The sequence below is a fragment of the Onychomys torridus genome, chromosome 23, assembly GCF_903995425.1.
Source record: "Onychomys torridus chromosome 23, mOncTor1.1, whole genome shotgun sequence".
Lineage (NCBI taxonomy): Eukaryota > Metazoa > Chordata > Mammalia > Rodentia > Cricetidae > Onychomys > Onychomys torridus.
In genome coordinates, this window is record NC_050465.1 from 59,381,675 (window position 1) to 59,403,910 (window position 22,236).

General features: G+C 50.0%; 1 protein-coding gene across 4 annotated transcripts; it reads right to left on the reverse strand.

Moving 5' to 3' along the window:
* Positions 1-81: 81 nt before the first annotated feature.
* On the reverse strand, positions 82-16,514 carry Ptprn (protein tyrosine phosphatase receptor type N). 4 transcript variants are annotated; one of them, XM_036173133.1, is made up of 23 exons: positions 16,250-16,514; positions 14,437-14,487; positions 14,140-14,253; positions 12,369-12,465; positions 10,321-10,579; positions 9,883-10,237; positions 9,073-9,204; positions 8,249-8,283; positions 7,341-7,615; positions 7,053-7,139; positions 6,678-6,757; positions 6,474-6,538; positions 5,806-6,024; positions 5,141-5,341; positions 4,894-5,041; positions 4,699-4,772; positions 4,398-4,475; positions 4,180-4,299; positions 3,679-3,845; positions 1,721-1,774; positions 1,164-1,228; positions 902-975; positions 82-682 (listed from the first exon to the last, which is right to left on the reverse strand). In XM_036173133.1, the coding sequence occupies exons 1-23, from the start codon at positions 16,380-16,382 to the stop codon at positions 611-613; spliced, it is 2,955 nt and encodes a 984-aa protein (XP_036029026.1). In that variant the 5' UTR covers positions 16,383-16,514; the 3' UTR covers positions 82-610. The 4 variants fall into 4 exon arrangements, with proteins under 4 accessions (XP_036029026.1, XP_036029025.1, XP_036029023.1 ...); XM_036173132.1 differs by having other exon boundaries at positions 7,341-7,663; positions 9,073-9,207; XM_036173130.1 differs by having other exon boundaries at positions 7,341-7,663; positions 16,250-16,455.
* Between the last annotated feature and the right edge of the window lie 5,722 nt (positions 16,515-22,236).

A 22,236-nucleotide genomic window follows, 5' to 3' on the forward strand; every position in this document is an offset into this window, starting at 1 on the left:
CTCCAGGGACACAGGGCAGGCCAGCTCAGACCCAAGCTCCAGCCGGAGCCTGGAAGCTTAACAAACCGAACCACAAAGGTGTCCATGTTGCAGCTGCACAGACAACACACTAGCTTTATTCACATTGATACAAAAGTAGATTTTTTTTTTTTTTTCTAGAAACGTTCTCTTGTGCTAGAAGGAGAAGGCTGAGCAGGATCAAGGCGGCAGGCCAGTGGTAGCAGGGCTGGGGAGCTGGGGCCCTTTCATCCTGCTCTGTCTATACACTGCAGGCTGGCGGGAGTGGGGGGGTATGCAGACTAGCTAGGGACATGGAGAACCACGGGGAGAGGGAGACAGAGACTCAGGTAGGGCGGGGCTTGGGCACACTTGCTGCTGGGGTCCACTCCTCCCCCACCTGCTGTCTGTTTCCCATGGGCTGCCTTGGGTCTAACATGAAAGAAGCTGGATGGATCTGCCCCTTCTCTCTCCCCACACTGGGCTGGGAAGGGCTACCATGCCCAAGACGGGCCAAGATGGCGGGTGGGTAGGAGCTGAAGAGCAGGTGCACAAACGTTCACGCAGGCAGAAGGAGCGGAGGCCAGGATGTCCACTGAGGTGCCCAGGGGACTCACTGGGGCAGGGCCTTGAGGATGGCATTCACCTCCTCCGCCACGGCTGTCAGCGCAAACTCAAACTGGTCCTGCGCAAGGTCAGTGACAGGAGGGTCAGGAGAAACCTAGCCTCTGCCTCTGCCCAAGGGGACATTACAGGATGGAGGGTGCTGGGCATTTGGAAGGAGGGGAGGCCTCCTGGAGGATGCAGGACGGGAAGGCTGCTATTGGTCTCTTTGTGGTGGCCATCCATGAAGAGGGTGCTTGGGAAGGGAAGCGACTAGGGATGGGCAGGGAGGCACTGTCACCTTAGAGCGGACAAGGCCAGGTCGCTGGTCACGGACATGCTCCAGGGTGGCGGCGATGTCAATCTCCTTCACTCCTGGGGATAGGGTGGAGTAGGGGATGCTGAAGGGCGTGGCCAGGGGAGCACGAGCCCCATAAAGTTTGGACATCTTTGGCAAATCTTGGAGATGTGGCCACATGCTCCCCAGTGGGTTCTCAGACCCACTGGGTACCAAGGAGCCATGAGGGGCCAGGGGCTGTGGGTCCTGTGGGAACAGACCTTACCTTTTGCCATGCGGTTCAGTACCATGTCAATAAGGACATAGGTGCCTGTCCTTCCTGCGCCATCACTGAAAGAGGAGTTGGTGACAGACAGGTTTAGCCCTGACAGGGCAGGAAGGGAGCAGACATGGGGACACAGGGTGGGTGTGGGTGTGGGTGTGGGTGCGGGTGAGGATGTTGGCTGATTATTAGAGTCGGTCTGGGAAAAGCATTAGTAAGCCATAGGTGAGAAGACAGAGGCCTGAGTGGCCGGCCTGGGAGTCCTGGCTCAGTTTCCAGCGGAGGCAGCAGGATAGAACGGGAATGGCCCTCTCCAGCCTGGGGCCCAGCTTTTGTTCAGTCAGCTCTCCACAGAAAGCGCTGAAGAGTAAATGTTTCCAGCTGTGGGCTGACATTCTTCTGGGTGAGTGTGTGAGTGGCTGAGTGTGTGTGTGTGGGGGGGGGCTATTTTTACTCACTAAAGACAGGATGTGCTCATGGTTTGTGCAGAAGGAAAAGGACCAGAGAGAAGGATCAGGAAGGCCCAGCCCAGGGCCTGTGTGTGGCAGGTCCCCACCCACCTGCAGTGCACTATGATGGGGCAGGACCGGCCTCGGTAGCACTTGTTCACTTTCCTGCAACGAGAAGAGGGTGTGAAGGCCAGAAGCCACCAGCCAGCCAGCCAGAAGAAAATGACGCTAATTGCACATCACTGTGTGCTCACATGATGGCTGTCTTCCTCTCCTGCCTTGTGGCAAGCACAGAGCAGGAAGTGAGGTGGAGAAGGGACCAGAGCTGGTGTGGATGGCACTGGGCTTGCTTTGTCACTTGGGAGCCACGTGCCCAAGTTGTGAACCTGGAGCAACGGATTTTAACCTCCAGTTTTCGTACTACGAAGTGGAAGATGATAGTTAATAAATAGGAACCCTTTTTCCCCCCTAAGAATTCTTACAGAATGCCACGAGATAAAACTTGCACACCACAGGCTCACTCCATAAGTGGTAGTTAGTAATGATGGAGTAGTATCGACAAGTGGATCTGTTCAAATCCAAGGCTTCCTGGGAGTGTTGAGCTTGGTTACTCCACAGCCACGAAAGCCGGTCCTTACCACTCAGGTTCAAAGTCCACACTAGCCCTGATGTCAGGTCACCGAAATGTGTTCATTTGCAACAACGGCTTTGATCTAGCTACCTCATGCCAGCTGAATTGGTAGAATTCTAGTGTAAGCCCCAGGGACTGTTTATCTTACCCGTGTGGACTTAAAAAGTTCTATGCAGTGAGTGATCCTACAGTGGCTCTGTTGGGGACTTTGCTAGTTTGTTCTTTTGTAGATCTGGGGGTCAAACCAAGGCCTCACTTATGCTCTATGCCTGAACCCAATCAAAACTTTTATTTTATAAAGTATTATTATTATTATTATTATTATTATTATTATTATTCAGTAATAAGGAATGAACCCAGGGTTTTTTTGTGTGCTCGGAAAGTTCCCAACCACTGAGTTACATCCTTAGACCTTTTTTCATTCTTTTATTTACGAGACCAGGGCTCCCTAAACTGCCTAGACTGGCTTTGAACTTGCAGACCTGCCTCAGCCTCCTGCACAGCTGGGATGACAGGTGTATGCCATCTCACCTGACCAGGAATTTTTAAATGTAGAAAAAAAGGGAAATAATTTAATACTATGGCTTCATTTTCAAGGTGTGTCTCAGGCTGCAGGGACTCAGTCTGAAATCACTGTAGTCCTAGAGTTCAGAAACTACCATTGTCCCCACCTCAACTCTGCCCACCTTCCTGGCACTGGAGACCCGGGCCAGCTTGGCACAAGACAGAGGCTTCAGTGCAGTGGGTCCTCTGTCCCTAGAGAGAGGCTCCTCCGCCACCTGTGTGGCGGGGAAAGGCAGGGGATGCTGGGTGCCTGGCCTGGTCTGGGTGTTACAACAGGTTAAATCCCTCTGTTAGCGTCTGTCTCAGCCCCTCCCAGTCCCAGGAACTTCCTGCCGGATAATCTTGGTCTCTTTTTAAATTCCTGTCCCAGTTCCCCAAGCAGCCTCCGCATAGTCTCTTCTCAGACCTGCCTGCCTGTTTCTTCGCTCTATGCGGTTGCCACACCTGCTAATGGCCACTTTCGTGACTGTTGCGCGCGCGCGCGCACACACGCGCGCGCGCACACACACACACACACACACACACACCCACACGGTTGGCAGCTGTGAAGCAGGGAGGGAGAGACGAAGACAGGCTAAAAGACGGGAAGGAAGCTGGACAGGAGAGAAAGAGCAAATGAGCAGGGTTGAGGACCAGAAGGACCCGGCAGGAGAGGGGAACTAGAAAGCCCCCAGGGAAGCCCGCAAAGGAACCTGATGGTGGAGATGCTCTGGGAGAAAGTAGGTGTGAGAAGGGCACTAGGCTGGGGTGGCATGACCAGACTGTCAGTATTGGCTTGGAGATGAAAGGCAGGAGGGACAGAGGTCAAGGGCGAGGCTCCAGGTCAGACTCCGGGGCCCCAGGGAGAGCTGGGCGGCGCTTGCAGCCTGCTCACCTGCGGAAGTCCAGCAGCGGCCGGGTGGAGGCCGGAGTGCCCTCTGCCGGCCAGCTGAGGAAGTGGAACTGAGTGAGCGTGCGCGTCTCCTGGGTCTGCACGTTCTTAAGGTAGAAGCTCCGCACCAGGAAGTCCTCGCACCAGATGTGCTCCGACACCAGGTTCACCTGTCACGTGCCCGACCAGTCTGAGCGCAGCACGCGCTCCCCTCCCCCGGGCCCACCCTCCTGCCTCCCAAGCAGCCCAAATGCTGAATCCTTCAGGGCATCAAAGGCGGTCTTCATTTCAGTCTTGGGATATCTGTTTTCTCTGTCTTACATACTCTTGGCTCTGAGTTTTATCAAAGTCCCTACAAATGCCTTTTGATGCTAGACAGAACACACAAATGCTCATGTCTGTATGCTATGTGTGTATGTATATATGCATCTACACACACACACTTGTATATAAAATACTAGGCCACCACCCTCAATGTCCTCTAACTGTGGGGGTCCTGCTGACCTCATAGACGTGGTAGAGGGAGGATCCTTCGTCTGGCCAGTATCGGTCACACTGCTTGACACCGTCCTCCACCAGTGGGGTCAGCATGACGATGACAGTACAGCCACTCTCCCACACCATCTAGGGACAGAGACCCAGGTAAGTGGCCCTCTAGCCTCCCTGGCCCTGGTTGCCCCAAGGGCCTCGGTTCCTAGAAAAGCCCCCCTCCAAGAATGCACCTGCCAGAAGTCCGAGATGGTATGCGACAGCGGCCCCTGTGTGGCTATGTAGGCTGGCATCCGAGGGTCATGCTCGATCTGAGGGTATGGAGGATAGGTTGTGAACCAAGAATGGGAAGGTGCAGCTCGGACAGAGGGTGGGTCAGGAGTGCTCCAGGGGCTGGGGGGGGGGGGCTGGGAACCCTATACTTTATTGCAAGGACAAAGGCTCCACAATTTCAGGGTTTGACAGGTGTAAGAAATGACCACAGGGGATGGAGTGAAGAGGGACAAGGTGAGGATGGAAGTCAGAGCCACTTACGATAGGGCTGGCATTGATGTAATCACTTCGAGAAGGGTTACTCTCCACTTTCAGTTTGATGCGGGCATGGTCATCTGCAGAGAACCCCCAAATGGCCTCTGCCACTCAGCCTGAACCGGGAGCCCCGCCACTTCCCCACAGCCTCAAATTGCTCCCAGGAGAGGGTGGGGCCGGGCTAGCCCACGGCTCACTTACAAGGCAGGAAGTCAGGATGGCGGTTCTTCTTGATGTTGCCCTCGCCCTGTGCTGTGGCACAGGTGTTTGGCTCTGCTTGGTAGGCACACAGGGCCTGCCACTCCTTGGCCAACCGGTCCTGGTTCCGAAGGTGATCCTCCATGTATGCCTGTAGGGGTACCACAGCCTGGCTCTGGCGCACACTGCCCATCCTGCCTCTCCTGCCATCCTGGCCCCTCCCCACTTGGGGCCTGGGCCCTTTCCTGACCAGAATCATGTGTCCCGTGGAGATGTCCATGTTGGCCTGGGCGGGCTCCTCACACCAGGATGGCGTGCTGCTGTGGGAGCTGGGGCTGGCCTGGGCTGCATCACTGAACTGGGAGGACACACTGCTCACCCTTGAAGGCTCTGGCTGACCCTCTGCCCGGTTGAACAGGGACTTTGTGGCCATGTGTTGGCGACACAGGTCCTGCAAAGGGAGGAGGTATGAGTGAGGCCAGGGTCCCCTAGAGGTCCTGCAACAGGGTCACAGGGCTGCAGCCCAGGGGTAGTGTGGGTGGAATGTTTGCATAGCATGCTTGAGGCCCAGAGCTCAGTTCTCAGTGCTCAAAACAAACAGAAAAACAAACAAACAAGGCCTCGGATTCAAGTCTGGAGCCTTAGGCTTGTCTCTGATCGATGGGACGGGTAAGATCTGTCTTTGGCCTTCATTCTTTTGTGCTTGGTTGGTGCTTATGACCAGTGTCAGATATCACAAAGCAGAACCCCAGGATCGTAACCCTGCGAGGAGTCTCAGGTACCAGCTATTCCCAGCCCACGTTCATTCAAAAAGTGCATCGCAACGCCCCTTCCAATTCTGCTCCCACACTCACTCCACACAAGGCCGAGTCCCTCACGCCCCCTGTCCTTCCTTCCCTCCATGAACCTGCACACCTGGTACTCGAAAGTAGTGTCACCATGGGCCCCCTCGGGCCCCAGCCCTGCCAGGCGCTCCTTCTCCCGCTGTCTCGAATGATGGCGCATACACAGGGCCACTGCCAAAGCCACTAGCAGCCCAGCGACACCTGCCAGGGCCACCAGAGTAAGCAGCACTGAGCGCATGGGAGATGTGCCATGGGCTTGTCGGGGAAGGACTGCAGCTGCCTCCTCCCTCTGTGGGAACAAAGCCAGAATCAGGGGCACGGTGGCAGGGGAGACCGGGCCCTGACTCCTTCTTAGGCCACCTCCAGGAACAAAGCTGTGAAGGCAGGGGTATGGAGGTAACGAGCAGGACATACAGCCTCCTTTCCAATCCACATTGGACCAACTCAAGTGCCAGACACTTTGGGTGATCCCACCAGAAGGATTTTTGTATAAACAGAAAAGGAGACGTCAGAGTATGAAAAATGATGGTCTAGCCATCAAGAATGGTCCTCCAGGAAAGAGCCACTGCGCCATCTCCTGGTCAAAAATGAGAACTGCACAGAGAGGGGCTGCTTGGGAAAGGAGGTTGGAGAGCCAAATGCAATTCCAACCCTTTAAATTCTGCAGTCCTTCACCTCCTCTCTTGTGTGCAGAGTCAGGCCTATGGGGCTTTGACAGGGACTACAGTTAATGCTTACCTGTCCCACCCCTGTCTGCAAAATCTGGAGCCCTGTCTGCGCTTCCAGTTCAGACTTCACCAGTCCTGCAGGAAGGGTGCATGCAGGTCAGGCTCTTTCCAGCCCCATGCAGGCTGGAAATATTTTAAGGGAGCATCATCACAGGCTTGGGAATCAGGGCCGGGGTCAAGCTTAGCCTGGGCCTAACGGTAGGATAGTATTTACCAGCTTGCTGGGTCACATCCGCCAAAGACAGGTTCTGTTCATTGTGCCGGATTCGGAAGGTGACAGCCGGTCCCACCACACTACCAAATAGGAGGTATGTTTTACTAACTTACCCACCTGAGATTCCAGACTAAAATAAAGAGGCCATCACTGGGGATCAGGGATTCCCGTGAGTGTGTCTGACAACAGGCAGATTCAGGAGAGGGCTGGCTGCAGTGACTTGCTCGCTCACTACACGTGACTGTCCTGCTTTGACAAGTTGGTGGCATCTCTGACCTCAGAGATGTCTTCCCTTCCTCCCTGGCCCCTTCAGCACCACCTCACTCAGGCTATTTTCTGGACCCCTGTGCAGTCCTGCCGAGGTGGCAGCCCCACCTGATGTTGATGAAGCTGCCTGAGGACATATGCACATGCTCCGCCAGGATCTCCAGGAGCTTCACTCCAGCTACCAAACTCAAGGGTCTGCGGGAGGGGAGCAGGCAGAGGGAGGGGAGAGGGGATTCTCAGAGGCTTTCTTGAAATGGGCCACCTCCAGAGGCCCGGAGACCCCCATTGCCTCTCTGTCCTTTTATTGAGAGCTGGATCCTTGCTCTCTGCTTCCTGCCAGAGAGGCCAACCCCTCCCCTCAGGGACAGGAAGGCTTCCCGGGGCTGCACTGCTTACTTCTGGTCAGTGACTATGTAGCCATACTCCTCGGCTGATGGTCGAGCTGAAGGCTGTCCCAACACCGTGGGCTGGCTCTGGCTCAAGGGACTTTTCTTCTCCAGTAGGACAGGTGAGACTCCAGGAGGACTGGATGTTTGGGGAGGCCCAGGGATGCCAGGGCTTAGCATCTGCTGGACTTCATTGGAGGTGGGGCCGGCAGTGGGGTGTCCAGGAAGCAAGGGTGTTGGGGGCCGAGGTTCTGCTGTGTCTCCTCTCGGCACTTGTTCTTCCGTCTGTGACAAGACAGGATGCTGGCTGGTGTGACCTCGAGAGTGGAAGGGCTGGGGGTTGGGGACGGAAGGGCCACACTTTGGGCTCTAAACTCTTTACGGTGGAATTTAGGAACTTAATTGTTTAACTTTCTACTCCCCCCCACCCCCATCCCAAACCCCATAAATGGGTACAGAAAGCACATCCAGCGAAGGTGAATCAAATGGACAAATAAATGAATGAATGAAGGGTTGAATGAGTGAAATGTGGTCTGTAAATTCACAGGGTGGGGCTGGAATGCGTGATGCGGGATCAAGCCTGAAAAGATAGACAGAAAGGCAGTGGTTTTTAGACTTTTGTTCAGTGGCAACATTAGACTCCAACATTTAAAACAGAGAAGGAAAAAGCAGCCAGCTACAGCAGGATGAGCCTCCACCAAAGTCTCTGCTGTTGGACTCATCAGAGTCCGAAAGGATTGTGGTAAAAAGAGCAGCGGATTAAGAATCCTGGCTTTTAGTCATATCAACTTGAAGTGAGGCCACAGGTAGTGATTTGAAGTCCCTGGGCCTCAGAATGAGGGCACAGAGGACAGATTCTGAGCCATGACCCCAAGGATTCAGATGTTAGCCAAAGGCAGGAAGGGGCCGGGAACTCACCTTCTTGACATCAGCTCTGACATTTCCAGCCACTCCTGTAGAGACAGGAAAGGCGAGAGTCTTGGGAAAGAGTATCAGGGCCAAGGTGAGAAAGGACCAGTGACTGGGGACCTGTTCAGTCTGTGAGACCCTGTCCTGTCAATAGTCCCAGATGCCTTCCCCGCTCCCACTCTCCTTCTCCCCATCCCGTTGAGCTTCCCACCCTCTAGTCTTTTCTTGGTCTGAGGCTATGTTTACCATCTTACCCTCTTGCTCCCTGGGAGTGGTGGTAATAGCCCTGTCCTCAAAAGAACTCTCTTTTAGTCAGGCATGCTGAACCATGCCTGTAATCTCTATATTCTAGAGGCAGGGGTAGAAGGATCCATTGTGAGTTCTTTTTTTTTTTTTCCTGTTTATTTTTTATTTTATTTTATTTTTTTTGTTTTTTTCAAGACAGGGTTCCTTTGTGTAGCATTGCGCCTTTCCTGGAACTCACTTGGTAGCCCAGGCTGGCCTCAAACTCACAGAGATCTGCCTTCCTCTGTCTCCCAAGTGCTGGGATTAAAGGCATGCGCCACCAGTGCCCGGCATATTTTTTGCTTTTGCTTTTGTTTTCTGAGACAGAGTTTCTTTGTACAGCCCTGGCTGTCTTGGAACTCTCTGTAGTCCAGGTTGGCCTCAAACTCAGAGATCTGCCTGCCTCTACCTCCCGAGTGCTAGGATCAAAGGCGTTCAACCTCTCTCCTTGTGACTTTCCAGGTAACTCCGTGCAGTCTTGAGGAGAAGTGGGACAGTTAAGCCTTTGTGGAGCAGGAAGTTGCCACCCTCCCTGCCTGGATACGCACCAAGATTTCTTCCTGTGCTCTTGGGCAGTAACTGCAGCAGGGTCAGAAGGGTAGAAAGCTGCTCTGGGGTCAGCTGACGCAGCTCTACTCCATAGCCAGCCAGCACAGCAGCCAATCTCTGCAAGCTTGTATCTGCTGAGAGCCAGACACAGAGCTTAGGGCCAAAGGGTAGGATAAACTGATGGGATGCAGATAGGTGCTTGTGGGAAGGACAAGCACACTTAAGAATTCTTTAAATGCTGGGAGGCTGATGCCCTCCCATTCCCAGACCTTGAACATACTCGAGGTATGCTAGATGCACACCCCATGGTCTCTGCATTGAAGTTAGTGCCTCGTACATCAGCCTGTCAGTAGACAGTTACACATGTGAATGAAAGGCAGAATCACCATTAAATGAAATTCTTGCCTGTGATCTTAGTACTCAGGAGTGTGAGGCAGGAGGATTGCAGCAGGTTTGAGTCCAACCTGAGCTAAAAATGAGTTCAAGAATAGCCTGGGAAAACAGCAAGATATTCCCTTAAAAATAAATAAAATATGGGCTGGAGAGATGGCTCAGCGGTTGAGAGCACTGGCTGCTCTTCCAGGGGTCCTGAGTTCAATTCCCAGCAACCACATGGTGGCTCACAACCATCTGTAATGAGATCTGGCACACAGGCAGAACACCGTATACATAATACACAATAAATAAATCTTTAAAAAATAAATAAAATAAAAATAAAACCAAATAAACAAATGCATAAATGAACTTCTTCTAGGACAGTCAGGAAGGAGCCCCCATAGACAGAGAGGTGGGTGCCAAGATCCTCTTACCTGGCTGTACTGCTTGGGAAGAGGGCTTCTCCCCACGACCCCCTAGTACTTCCTCCTCATAACCCTCTGAGGAGTCCTCTGCCCGGCTGCTGCCCCCTTGCTCTGGCAGCCTTGGTACCCTGGCCCTGCTAGGCACTGGCAACTCTTGGGCCATGTAGAGCATCCCTGAGTCCTGGAAAAGCTGAGCCGGTGAGGGACCTGGAAGGTCCTCAAAGGAGTGGCCAGAGTGAGTCCCCAAAATGGCCTTGGAGGCACTTCTGCTGAAGAGGGCAGGAGCTTCAGCCTTGGGCAAGTGGCCAACACTAACCACCCCCGTGGAGCTCTCTGAGCTCCGGGAGCCATCGCGGGAGCCAAACTGTGGGAAACCAGAGATGTGGTTAAGAACAGAAGTCAGGGTTGGGTCCTGGGACTGAGTCATGACCAGAGTCGAGGGCTCACCTGGTGGAACAGGTAAGGCTGTAGCAATGCGGGTTCATAAGTCAGAGCAGTGTGGGGGGGCTGTGGGGGCATTAGGAGATGCTCCAAGAGAGGGGGCAACAGCTCAGCCTGCAGAGAGGACAGTGGGGAGCCCGCCCCAGCTCCATTCCCACCCCCTGGAGGCCGAGGGAGCCCCTGGGCAGCAGGAGATGAGCCGGTGGGATTGCCCTGAGAAAGCAGCTCCCCAGCAGGGCCTGGCCTCCTGGGCATCAAACCAGACCTGGGGAGGAAAGGAGAGAGATAAGGAGTGGGAGAGAGGGAGGGGGGAGAGAGAGGGGGAAAGAGAGAGATTTATTTCTATGTTCGTATAGGACAGGGTGTGGAGAGTTTACAAGGTTGAGACTGGACAGAGTCCACTGTTTAGAATAGCCTTGTCCTCTTAAGAAATGAAGAGGAGAGATGGGCTAGAGGGCATGGAGATGATAGTGGACCCTCTGGATTGGTAAACATGCCTCTCACTTTGATTAAAAAAAAAAAAAAGAGCTGGGCGGCGGTGGCGCATGCCTTTAATCCCAGCACTCGGGAGGCAGAGCCAGGCGGATCTCTGTGAGTTCGAGGCCAGCCTGGGCTACAGAGTGAGTTTCAGGAAAAGTGCAAAACTACACAGAGAAATCTTATCTCAAAACAACAACAACAAAAAAATAGGTGGTGTGTGTGTGTGTGTGTGTGTGTGTGTGTGTGTGTGTGTGCGTGCTCAGCTAGGGATCAAACCCAGGACCTTGTGTATGTAAGACAAGCACTCTACCACTGAGCTACATCCCCAAGCATGTATATGTCTTTGAAACACAGCTGCACAGGCTAAGAAAGCTCAAGGGGATGACGAAAGGGAGATTGGGAGCAGGGGAAGGCAGGCGTACGCGCACACACACACACACACACACACACACACACACACACACACACGAGACACACGGTGACTGTGGAATGCTCCTGCACTGCTGTGCCCCCTGACTCCAGCTTTCTAAGTATGTGTTCAAACAACTAAGACTGCCCTGGCCTCACTGCTGTGGCCTTCTTGGTCCAGGTATCAATACCTGAGTGCCACACGGTCAGAGAATTGCCTTTAGAGCAGAGGTTCTCAACCTCTGGGCTGCGACCCCCTGCGGGTTGAACGACCCTTTCACAGGGGTCACCTAAGACCATTGGAAAACACAGATGTTTACATTATGATTCATAAGAGTAGCAAAATTACAGTTATGAAGTAGCAATGAAAATAACTGTATGGTTGAGGGTCACTGCAACACGAGGAACTGTATTGAAGTGTCACAGCATTAGGAAGGTTGAGAGTGACTGATTTAGAGGCTCTAACCATAGAGAGACAACGCTGTTTTCTGTCATACACAACTTGGGTCCATGAAAATTCTAGTCTGTCTTTCTTTCTTTCTTTCTTTCTCTCTCTCTCTCTCTGTCTCTCTGTCTCTCTCTCTCTCTGTCTCTCTCTCTCTCTCTCTCTCTCTGTCTCTCTCTGTCTCTCTCTGTCTCTCTCTCTCTCTCTCTCTCTTTCCTCTCTCTTTCTTTCTTTTTCTCTCTCTCTCTCTCTCTGTCTCTCTCTCTCTCTCTTTTAAGGTTTATTTATTATGCATAGTGTTCTACCTGCATGTACACCTACATGCCAGAAGAGGGCACCAGATCTCATTATAGATAATTGTGAGCCACCGTGTGGTTGCTGGGAATTGAACTCAGGACCTCTGGAAGAGCAGACAGTGCTCTTAACCTCTGAGCCATCCATCTCTCTAGCTCCTATAGTTTGTCTTCAACAAGTACTTTAATAGTTCTTTCAAAATATCAACATTTCTTTTCAAAGTATGTATTTATTGTCCTGTTTTGCTGGATTTCTAGGATAAGCTCAGCTCTTCCTGAGCCACGTCAATGTGTCAGAGGGACCATTATCGATTCTGTTTTGCCTGTGCCCCCGTCTGCTGACCTTGGCACCTCCACCCTCCTATCTATAAAGAAGGTTACAGATCACTGACACCAACAGTCTAAGGCTGTTGAGAAAGGCTACCTACCTGTCCCTTGGATAAGGCTCTGGGGGACGAAGCCTGGGAATGCGTTCCATCTCCTGGGAAATCACATGCTGGGTGAGGTCATCGTGCCAAGACAATCCTGTCAGGAGAAAGGACAGGGCAAAGTTGGCTTGAGACTAGGGACCTAGTACCAGAGTGGAGGTCAGGAGTATACCCCATTCCCTGCAGTGAGCTGGGTTTCGAAGAGCAGGGGATGTGCCATTGGAGACAGTGGTGAGCGGAGCTGCCTCCCCATCCCTACCCTCAGGAACAACTTTTGGAGTCAAACTGCCTGGGCTGGAATCCAGCTTTGGTTCCTGAAGAGCTGGGGGCCTTGGGCAAGTTGTTAAACCTCTGTCCTCTCATCTCAGTTCTCTCATCTGGGGATATGTATCTCCTAAAGACTATTGTGATAGGTAAAGCAACACACCATGGGGAACTGGTCTGTCACACGAAGAACTCTAACAAATGCTACCTCCACTCTCATCCACTGCATTTCTTCATTCTAAGCCCCAGTCTTTGGTAGAGTGGGAATAATACACATTTTGTGGGCTGCCATGAAAATGAAGTCTTGTCAGGAAAGTGAAATGCTCCATATGCCTATTTCACACACTTGGACCATCTCTGCTGTAATTCTCCACATGTCTCCGGTCAGCATCACCTTATCCGGAAGCTCTGCTCTCAGAAAAGATCTCTCATTCATTCATTCATTCATTCATTCATTCACTCTAGAGGGATCACATCTCACTCTTCTCCAGTCTTCCTTCTATGAGTTTATTTATTTAGAGTCAGAGTATCACTATGTAGCACAGGCTGGCCTAGAACTCATGGTGATCCTTCTGTTTCAGCTTCCCAAGTGCTGGGCTCACAGCTGTGTGTCACCATGCCCAGATCCTGCTCTGGGTTTATAATCAAGGTTACTCATGACCTGCAAACATCTATTCCATGCATTAGAACTCTCTGTGTTCCTATTACAATCAACTCCTCCAACTGACTACTAGATTTCAGCCTCTCTTTCTTACTCAAGAACATTCTCCCCATATTTTTCTCCTATCTCTATCCTTTCCTCTCCACTGAATTATTCCTCTTAGCACAAAAATATGTTATTTCTCCTGTTGTATAGCAATACTATTTCATCTGTGTCCTCTTGCATCTGTCACTACATTTCATTGTAGCAATTTTTTTTTTCTGAGACAGGGTTTCTCTGTGTAACCGTCCTGGATGTCCTGGACCTCACTTTGTAGACCAGGCTGGTCTTGAACTCACAGAGATCCACCTGTTTCTGCCTCCCAAGTGCTGGGATTAAAGGTGTGCAGCACCACCCACCCTTGTTGGAGCAAACTTCTTAAGACTTATATGTCTTAAGATGGATGCAGTGGTGCATGCCTATACTTGTAAGGCTAAGGCAGAAGGATCACTATAAGTTCCAGACCAGCCTGAGCTACATAATAAATTTGGAGCTAGCCTGGGCTACACAGAGAGAGCTTGCCTCAAAACAAACAAACAACATCCTAAAAAACCTAATAAATAATTTCCAGCTTCAGCTGCAGGTCTCCTGTGTGTAACCCTAGATAATTCATATGTGAACATCCCATCTCTAGGGTCCTAACATTACCTTTGTTTTGCCCCCTTATCCAGCAAGATCTAAGAGAATGGGGTTTCATAAGTAGATGTAATTATTAAGTTGCATGAAGAGAAATTTTGGATAAAGTGGCCCCTTACTTCCCCACCAACCAAGTTCCAATCTCTGTGTTCCAGTGCACTCAGACCTCACCTTGGGACATGAGTTGCCGGAGCACACCTTGCAAACGCTGGAGAACAGGAGAGGTGACTTGCAAAAGGGGCCGTGCCTGCCCGACTCCTGACTGGCATTGTCCAAACAAGCCATCTGAAAGCACAAAACGTGCTGTGGTCATGGGTTTTGCAGGAGACCTTCCAAAGTTCAGGCTGCACATGGACAATGCTCTCTCCACCTTCTCCGGCTTTAGAGTGCTGCTCCTCTGCCCTCCTCACATCTGAGCTTTCCCTCCCCATCTTTGTCTTTTGAATCCTATGCCAGGGCCCTACTCACCCTGAATACAGACTTCCAGGTGCGAGCAGAGTCTGCGGTCAAACAGACAGCCTGTAGAAGTACAGTAGATGGGTGCTCAGAACACAGAGAAGGGTTAGGTGGCTGGGCAACAAGGAAGCAGATATGGCCCATTATTTCATTCTAAGGAAGGCTTTAAGTTGGGAGGACAGCAGGGAAGAGGCCTAGAATTCTCTCTCTCTCTGGCATATGTATACATACAAATTTATATACGCGCGCGCATCATGCGTGCGTGCGTGTGTGTGTCTGTGTGTGTGTGTGTCTGTGTGTGTGTCTGTGTGTGTGTGTGTGTGTGTGTGTGTGTGTGTGTAGGCCAGAGGTCAATGTTGGGTATCTTCCACACTCGTTGCCCACTTCATAGCTTCAAAACTGGGTCTCTCACTGAACCTGGAGTTTACCCTGCATATCCCAGGGATTTATCTGTCTCCATTTTCCAGCACTGGGGTTAGACATCAGTCATGTTGCATGGCTTTTTATGTGTGCTGAAGATCTGAACTCAGGTCCTCACACTTACACAAGCACTTCACTGACTGAGCCGTCCCTCCAACCCCACGACCTAGAACTCTTGAGGAGGTATGGGGTCTAGTTTTGGATTTTAAAGATCTTTATTTCAGTCCTTTAGAGGCTCAATTCGCTTAACACGGAGTTGAAGCAATGGGAGGGAGTGTAGATCACGTATGGAGCATTGTGGGAGAATTTGAGGCCAAATTCAAAAGGAAATCGTAGTCCCCCAAATCTTGCAAAGCATCCTAACTCTAGTGGCCTGGAACTCGGAAGAGGCGGAAACTCCAGCACCCCACCCCCCACCCCCCGCGCGTGACAGGGAAAGGGTGCAGGTGCTTGATTCTGTGGCAGCCTGTTCCAGGCTTGAGCCGCTGTCCGTGGTGCTGAAGAAGCCAGGCGCCAAGGGCACGTCGGGAGGGGGGAGTGACTCAGGACCGGGGGTCGCCACAGGATGCCACCCTTCCGCTCTATCTTGTTAACTCTCGGCCTCACAGGAAGTACCGTACACTGGCCTCCAAGCCAGGGTGGGGAAAGAGGGCGCCAGATGGAGAGGCTGCGCCCCTTTCCCCCCCACGCGCCACCTTCCCACCCCCATCCCGGGCTCGTGAGTCAGCGCTGACTCTGTCCGCTTCGATGTGAGTCAGCACCAGGCCTGGCTGTGGGGAGGGGGCCAGGGAGAGGACCCTCCCCTTTTCGTCCTCTTCCGCTCCCCCCCCCCACCCCCACGTGTCCCCTTCTTAGAGCTGACCAACTAGCAGCAAATGGCCTCTCTAGACTTGAAAGACAAGCCTTGCTCGCTGTCTCTCTAGCTTCTTCCGAAGCTGGAGCCGGGTGACCGACGAGGCCAGGCTCCTGCCTCCGTGTGGTCGCCTCTTCCTCCTTCCCGGCTTCCGATTCTCCAGTTCGGGTCTCCACCTCGACGTCTCTGGCTTCTCCCACGGTCCTGTGGTCCCTCTAAACCCTTCGTCTCGCGAGTACCCCCATCCCTCCTCCGGATCCTCGTCTTCCCTGGAGCCCACTTCTCCCAGGTCCCGCCTGCGTATCCCAGCTCCACCTCCCGGCCTACGCCCCTTTCTTTCCTCGCAGCCGCCCTCATCTTCATCTCCCTTCATCTCCCCTCATCTTCCTCACCCCGCAACCGCTCCCCCTCCCCCGCTCCCCCCGACTCTCCGCTCCATTGGGTCTCCCTGAGCTTCTCGCCTTTGCAACGCTCCCCTCCACCCTCCACTACTGCTCTTGGCCCTTGCTCTTCCCCCCCCACTCCACCCCCCAAATCAAGTTTCCTCCTGACCGTGGGCACTGACGGCGCTGCAGCCCCCGGGGCGGCCGCTCAGCAGCAGCAGGCAGACCAGCAGCCGGAGGCCCCCGGAGCCCCCGGGACCCCCGGGACCCCCGGGACCCCCGGGCCGCCGCGGCCGCCGCATCCTTCCCGGCTCCGTGCGCTCGCTCCCCAGCCAGAGTCTCAGGGACGCTGGCGGGAGTCGGCCGAGGAGCCTAGGCGGAGCCTGCCGCTCCCCACCCACCTCCGAGGCGGGGTCTACATGCCCCTCTTGAGGCGACTTGGCCAACTGCAGGCGTGCAGTGACGACATCTCCACCCCCGGCTTTTATGCCTATTTGCGTCACACTGACGTAAGAGCCCCCTCTCAGCCGCGGACCTACTCAACCTATACCTCTTCCTCCATATAGTAGTTTTCCTCACTAGAATTCCCACTGGGTCCACCCACGCCTGACCTGTATTTTTCAGGTCCACCGCCTCTGTCTCTCTGGCTCAGGGTTGGTGAGAAGGGACTCCAGTTCTGTGGGAAACAGGAAAGATACGTGGGCCAGCGAGTATACACCCTGAGACAAGAAGCGTAAGAGACCAGAATAGAAACTCACAATGCATCTCCATTACAGCTACTGGCGTCATCCCGAAGAGCAGGGATGGTTAGGCATGCATGCTGGCACAGCCTTGAGCTAGTGGCATACCTTGTTTGGTAAAGCGGAGGGGCAAAAACCCCTGCCCCCCAGGTGGTGGTGAGAATTTATACATTAACTCATCCCTGGGGCAAGACCTGGACTTGCACACCACAAACACTCTTATGCATTAACTTCTTTTCCTCTTGCAATCTACTCATCTGTCTTTTGAATTTTATTCTTTCTTTAGTATTTGTTTTCTTTCAGTTGATATATAGCAACCATTCACATACGTACAGTGTGACATTTCAGTATATGCACATGCATGTATGTAATGTGTAATGATCAGATCCACATCTCTGGCTTAACTATTACCTCAGACATTCATAATTTCTTTGTGCTGGGAACACCCAGAATCTTCTCTATCAGCTAATTTGAAATGGTCAATTCAATGTGGCCACCTATGGTTATCCCACTGTGTTACAAAATATCAGCTGTTGCACCCCATAAGCACTGACATTTGTTATTAGCTTTGACTGTCCCTTAGCCTCTCCCGTCTCAAGCTTATCAATGATCTCATGGTTCCTACCATAAGGTACACATCACATCAGACCACTTCTCTCCACCCTCACTGCTCTGGTTAGACCATTTTCTCAAGCCTGTCAAAGGAATTTCCTCCATGACATTTTGATACTACTCTGATTTACTCAGTAAGCTATAGAGTGAGCTTTCCAAAGTTCCACTTTGACTACATTACTCTTTTGCTTTCTAGTTGTTTTTGTTTGTTTATTTGTTTTGTTTTTAAGACAATGTGGATCTGGTGAGATGGCTAAGCCAGTAAAGACATTCACTATCCAAATCTGATGACCTGAGCTTGATCCTTTGAATCTAAAGATAGAAGGAGAGAACCGACTCTAATGATGTGGTCTTCTGACCTCTGCAAGCTTCCCTCATCACACACGCACACAGAAAGAGAAAGAGAGAGAGAGAGAGAGAGAGAGAGAGAGAGAGAGAGAGAGAGAGAGAGAGAGGAGTTTTTTATAAAACGAATTAAGAAGACAAAATGGTTTGGTGAAAAAACACTTATCTAAATTTCACAGTTATTGACATTTGGGGTGTGTTTGTTCCTTTTTAATATTTAAATAGAAATGATAGACATGAAATTTCTCTTATAAATATTTCAACATGCATCTCTAGGAAATAAGGACACTTTTGTACAATAATGTTATTTAGAGCTCAATTCATATTCAAATATCTCAAATTGTTTCCAACTTGTCTTTTCAGCTGTTTGTTCAAACAGGAGTCAATCAAGGATCACTATTGCATTTAATTATAATCTTTCTTTCTTTCTTTCTTTTTGTTTTGTTTTTCAAGATAGGGATTCTCTGTGTAGCTCTGGCTGTCCTGGAAATCACTCTATAGACCAGGCTGGCCTCAAACTCAGAGATCAACCTGCCCTCTGCCTCCTGAGTGCTGGGATTAAAAGCATGCACCACCCTGCCTGACAGAATATACTTACGTTATTAATTCTTTTTAGCTGAGCATAGATATGCAGCCATCACCCTTCCTCCATTTTTAACATTGTCATGTAGGATAGAAAGCAGGTCATTTTTTCTCTGAACTCCTCATCTTCTAGATTTTTCTTACGGTGGATTTCCCTGCATTGTTATGTATCTCACATATATCCTCTGTATTTCCTTCTGTAAAGTAGAAATTATACTTGAAGTGTTAGTTGGACTGTGTTTTTTTTTATGTAAACAGAATAATACTGTAGTGGATAGCCATCCCAGCATGGGCGTGACCATTACCGAAGCCTCAATGGGGGTTGGAACTTCCAGGCCAATGCTGGGATGGCTACCCACTACATAATACCTTCAATTGCTTCATTCCAGGAGATGCATAACATCTGGTTATACTACTACATGGGGATGCTAAAACTGAATGGTAAGTCATGTACATGGACCAACTTTGAGCCTTTCTTGGAACTCACTTTGTAGACCAGGCTGGCCTCGAACTCACAGAAATTCACCTGCCTCTGCCTCCCAAGTGCGGGGATCAAAGGCATGTGCTACCACCATCCAGCTGCTAAAACTGATAACTGGTCTAAAGTAGAGGCAGCCGAATCGTTCCTAATGTGATGAGCATGAACATGAAATCCATGGGACATGTTGGCACTATGGGAACATTTAGCTCCCCATCAACCATCAACTTTTTCATCTAGTTTCATCTTACTCCTCCTCCTCCTCTTTGTATATGCTTGGAATGAAACTCAGGCCCTCTGACATGCAAGGCAGCTATACCATTGTTTGTAGTATGGCTGAGCCATCTCACCAGACCCCTGTTGTCTTAAAAACAAAACAAATAAACAAACAAAAACAACTAGAAAGCAAAAGAGTAATGTAGTCAAAGTGGAGCTCTATACCAACTATGTAGAGACTTGAGCTGTCTCTAGTCCCCAGGGTGATTATTGACTAAAGTATTTCATCCCAGTTTGCAAAATGTGGTTGTTTTTTTTTTTCCTCATTCTTTTGGCATTTATCAGCTTTCTGTCTTTACTCTGAAATACAATGACAACTGAAAGTAGAATATAGTCTGTCTGTCTGTCTCTCTCTCTCTCTGTTTTTGTTTTTCGAGATAGGGTTTCTCTTTGTAGACCAGGCTGGCCTCGAACTCACAGAGATCTACCTGACTCTGCCTCCCACTCACAGAGATCTACCTGACTCTGCCTCCCGAGTGTTGGGATTAAAGGCGTGTGCCACCACTGCCCAGCTTAGAATATATTCTTTTTTTTTTTTCCTCTTTTTTTTTTCAGAGCTGAGGACCGAACCCAGGGCCTTGCACATGCTAGGCAAGCACTCTACCACTGAGCTAAACCCCCAATCCCTAGAATATATTCTTAACCTTTGTTTTTACCTATGTGCAGACTTAAGGAGTCATTGTAATAGTTACCTCAATAGTGGTTTGTGAGTTTTATTAGAGTATTTTTGTGATTTTTCTTTTTTTGAATATTACTATTTATATATTCAATGTGCATTAATTAGCCACGATAATTACTTTTTGAAATTCAAATTATCCCCAAACAAGCCAGTGACAGGTCCTTGAATTAGATTCCAATGTCCTTTTGAAACATCCCATAAACCGCTAAATTGCTCTTGTTTTTTGTCACTCCAAGATGTACCAGGTTTTTCATTTTTTATTCTCTCTGCTGATATGGAAGCAGCCATTCATCTAAAGAGATGAGGTAGCTTTTAGTCAGGGCTGATTTTAGACATAATCTGGATGTTAGGGGTGATAATGGCTACTGAGGAAGGCCCTGACTCTAGACCTTGTCTATGAGCAGAACCAGGATATTAAGATACAACACACACACACACACACACACACACACACACACACACACACACACACCAACTAGTATTTACAGATTCATTTGTTTATGTATTTTATGTATATGAGTGCTCTATTTGCATGTATGCCTACACAACAGAAGAGGTCATCAGATCCTATTATAGATGGTTATGAGCCTCCATGTGGTTGCTAGGAATTGAACTCAGGTGCTGGAGAGTAGCCAGTGTTCTTAACCACTGAGTCATGCTTAGCCCTCCAACTAGTATTTCATAATGAATTTTTACTGAGCTCTCTACACTTACACTTCTTTATTCTTATGCTGAATGGGCTCCTGGGGACACTAATATAACCAACCATTTGTATGATTAATCCAGTAAACATCCAACAATGCACATAGAATAATACAAATATTATCCTACTAATACAACACTGAAGGCTGGAGAGTTGGCTCAGGGGTTAAGAGGACCTACTGTACTTGCAGAGGACTAGGGTTCAGTTCCCAGCACCCCTAAGAGACTCACAACCATCTGTACCGTACCTCCATTTCCAGAGGGTTCAGGCACCAGGCATGCATGTGGTGCATTCAGGCAAAACACTCATACACTAAAATAATGAAACAATGAGTACATGTTTTTGAGATAGCATCTTGCCTTGGCTGGCATAGAGCTCTTATGTAGACAAGATTGGTCTCGAACTCAGAGACCTGCTGCCTCCGTCTCCCAAGTGCTGGATTAAAGGCATGCACTGTCATACACACCTGACTAAACTTTGCCTTTAAATGTAACTTCTAAGGATACATAATCAGAACACTATGTCCTAGGATTATTTCAAGCAGCTCTTCTGTTTGCATAATTATGGTTGGCAATTTGACATATAATTAGATTGGTCTTTTTGTTTGTTTGTTTGGTTGGTTGGTTGTTTTTTGTGGTTTTTGTTTGTTTTTGGAGACAGGGTTTCTCTGTGTAGTTTTGGTGCCTGTCCTGGATCTCGCTCTGCAGACCAGGCTGGCCTCGAACTCACAGAGATCTGCCTGGCTCTGCCTCCTGAGTGCTGAGATTAAAGGCGTGCGCCACCACCTCCCGGTATAATTAGTTTTTGTTTGTTTGTTTGTTTGTTTCAGTTTATTTTTAGTTTTAGGGTGGTGCCTTATAGTCTTTATACAATTTTATTTTGAGCCTTTTGCAAACCTATGTAAGGTAAGAAGATGTACCTGAAGAACTCTTCTACTGACTTCTACCATACCCCAGCCACCTTTCATTTTATTCCATTTGTTTCCCCTTCTGAAGTTTATAAATTGTTAAATGTCACAGGTAAACATGTAAAACAAAAGAAAATATCTTGATTTCATGAACATCTAGGAAACCCAGTTCCAGAAGTAAAGCATTTCCAGCATCCCAGAAGGCTTTCTGAGCCCCAGGCATTACCTTTTCCCAAAGCTAACTACTGGCACTCCCTTAGTGACTGTGTACCTTTGCTTTCACGTATGGCTTAAAGCTAAGCATGGCAGCACGAACTGCCGGTGGGTTGGGGGTGGCCTTGGGTTATGAACTGAGTGACTGTGTATGCCCTGTGCACGTTTGCTATTGCACTTGTATCAGAGGAAGTCTCAAACAACCTCACGGGGAGGTGGGGAACTGGGGAAGTGAATACCCTAGCCTCTCCTCTCCACTCCCCTGTAATCTTCTTCCAGGATTCCCATTCTGCTAACCTAATGAGATTCCAGAGGAAGAGATAGTCATTCACAGCACGCCCCTGGGGCAGAAAGGGAGGTGAGACTAATGAAGGGACATTTGTAGTAGCAGAGAAGATTCACCCGTTACCTGATTTTTATCTGCTTCCTCCCCCTCTTTGCATATGTGGAAATATCGGTCAGTTGTTTGTTTTCTCCTCCTCCTCCTTCTCCTCCTCCTCGTTTATTGTTATTATTATTATTACTTTTTGCGGGTTAGTAACTGTTAATATCTTTTCTCTGTGTCTGTCTGTCTTCAAAATTCTCTTTTTGTGAGGACAGCAGCCATTTGGGGCTAAAGTT

Bases quoted from the DNA above. Each gene is read 5' to 3' on its own strand.
- Ptprn (XM_036173132.1), bottom strand. From the start codon at position 16,382: ATGCGGCGGCCGCGGCGGCCCGGGGGTCCCGGGGGTCCCGGGGGTCCC. The intron at 10,580-12,368 runs GTAGGTAGCCTT...TTTCCTCCCCAG, and splicing joins GAGCCTTATCCAAGGGACAG to GTCTGGTTTGATGCCCAGGA. The intron at 5,342-5,805 runs GTGTGCAGGTTC...CTCCCTTTGCAG, and splicing joins ACACTACTTTCGAGTACCAG to GACCTGTGTCGCCAACACAT.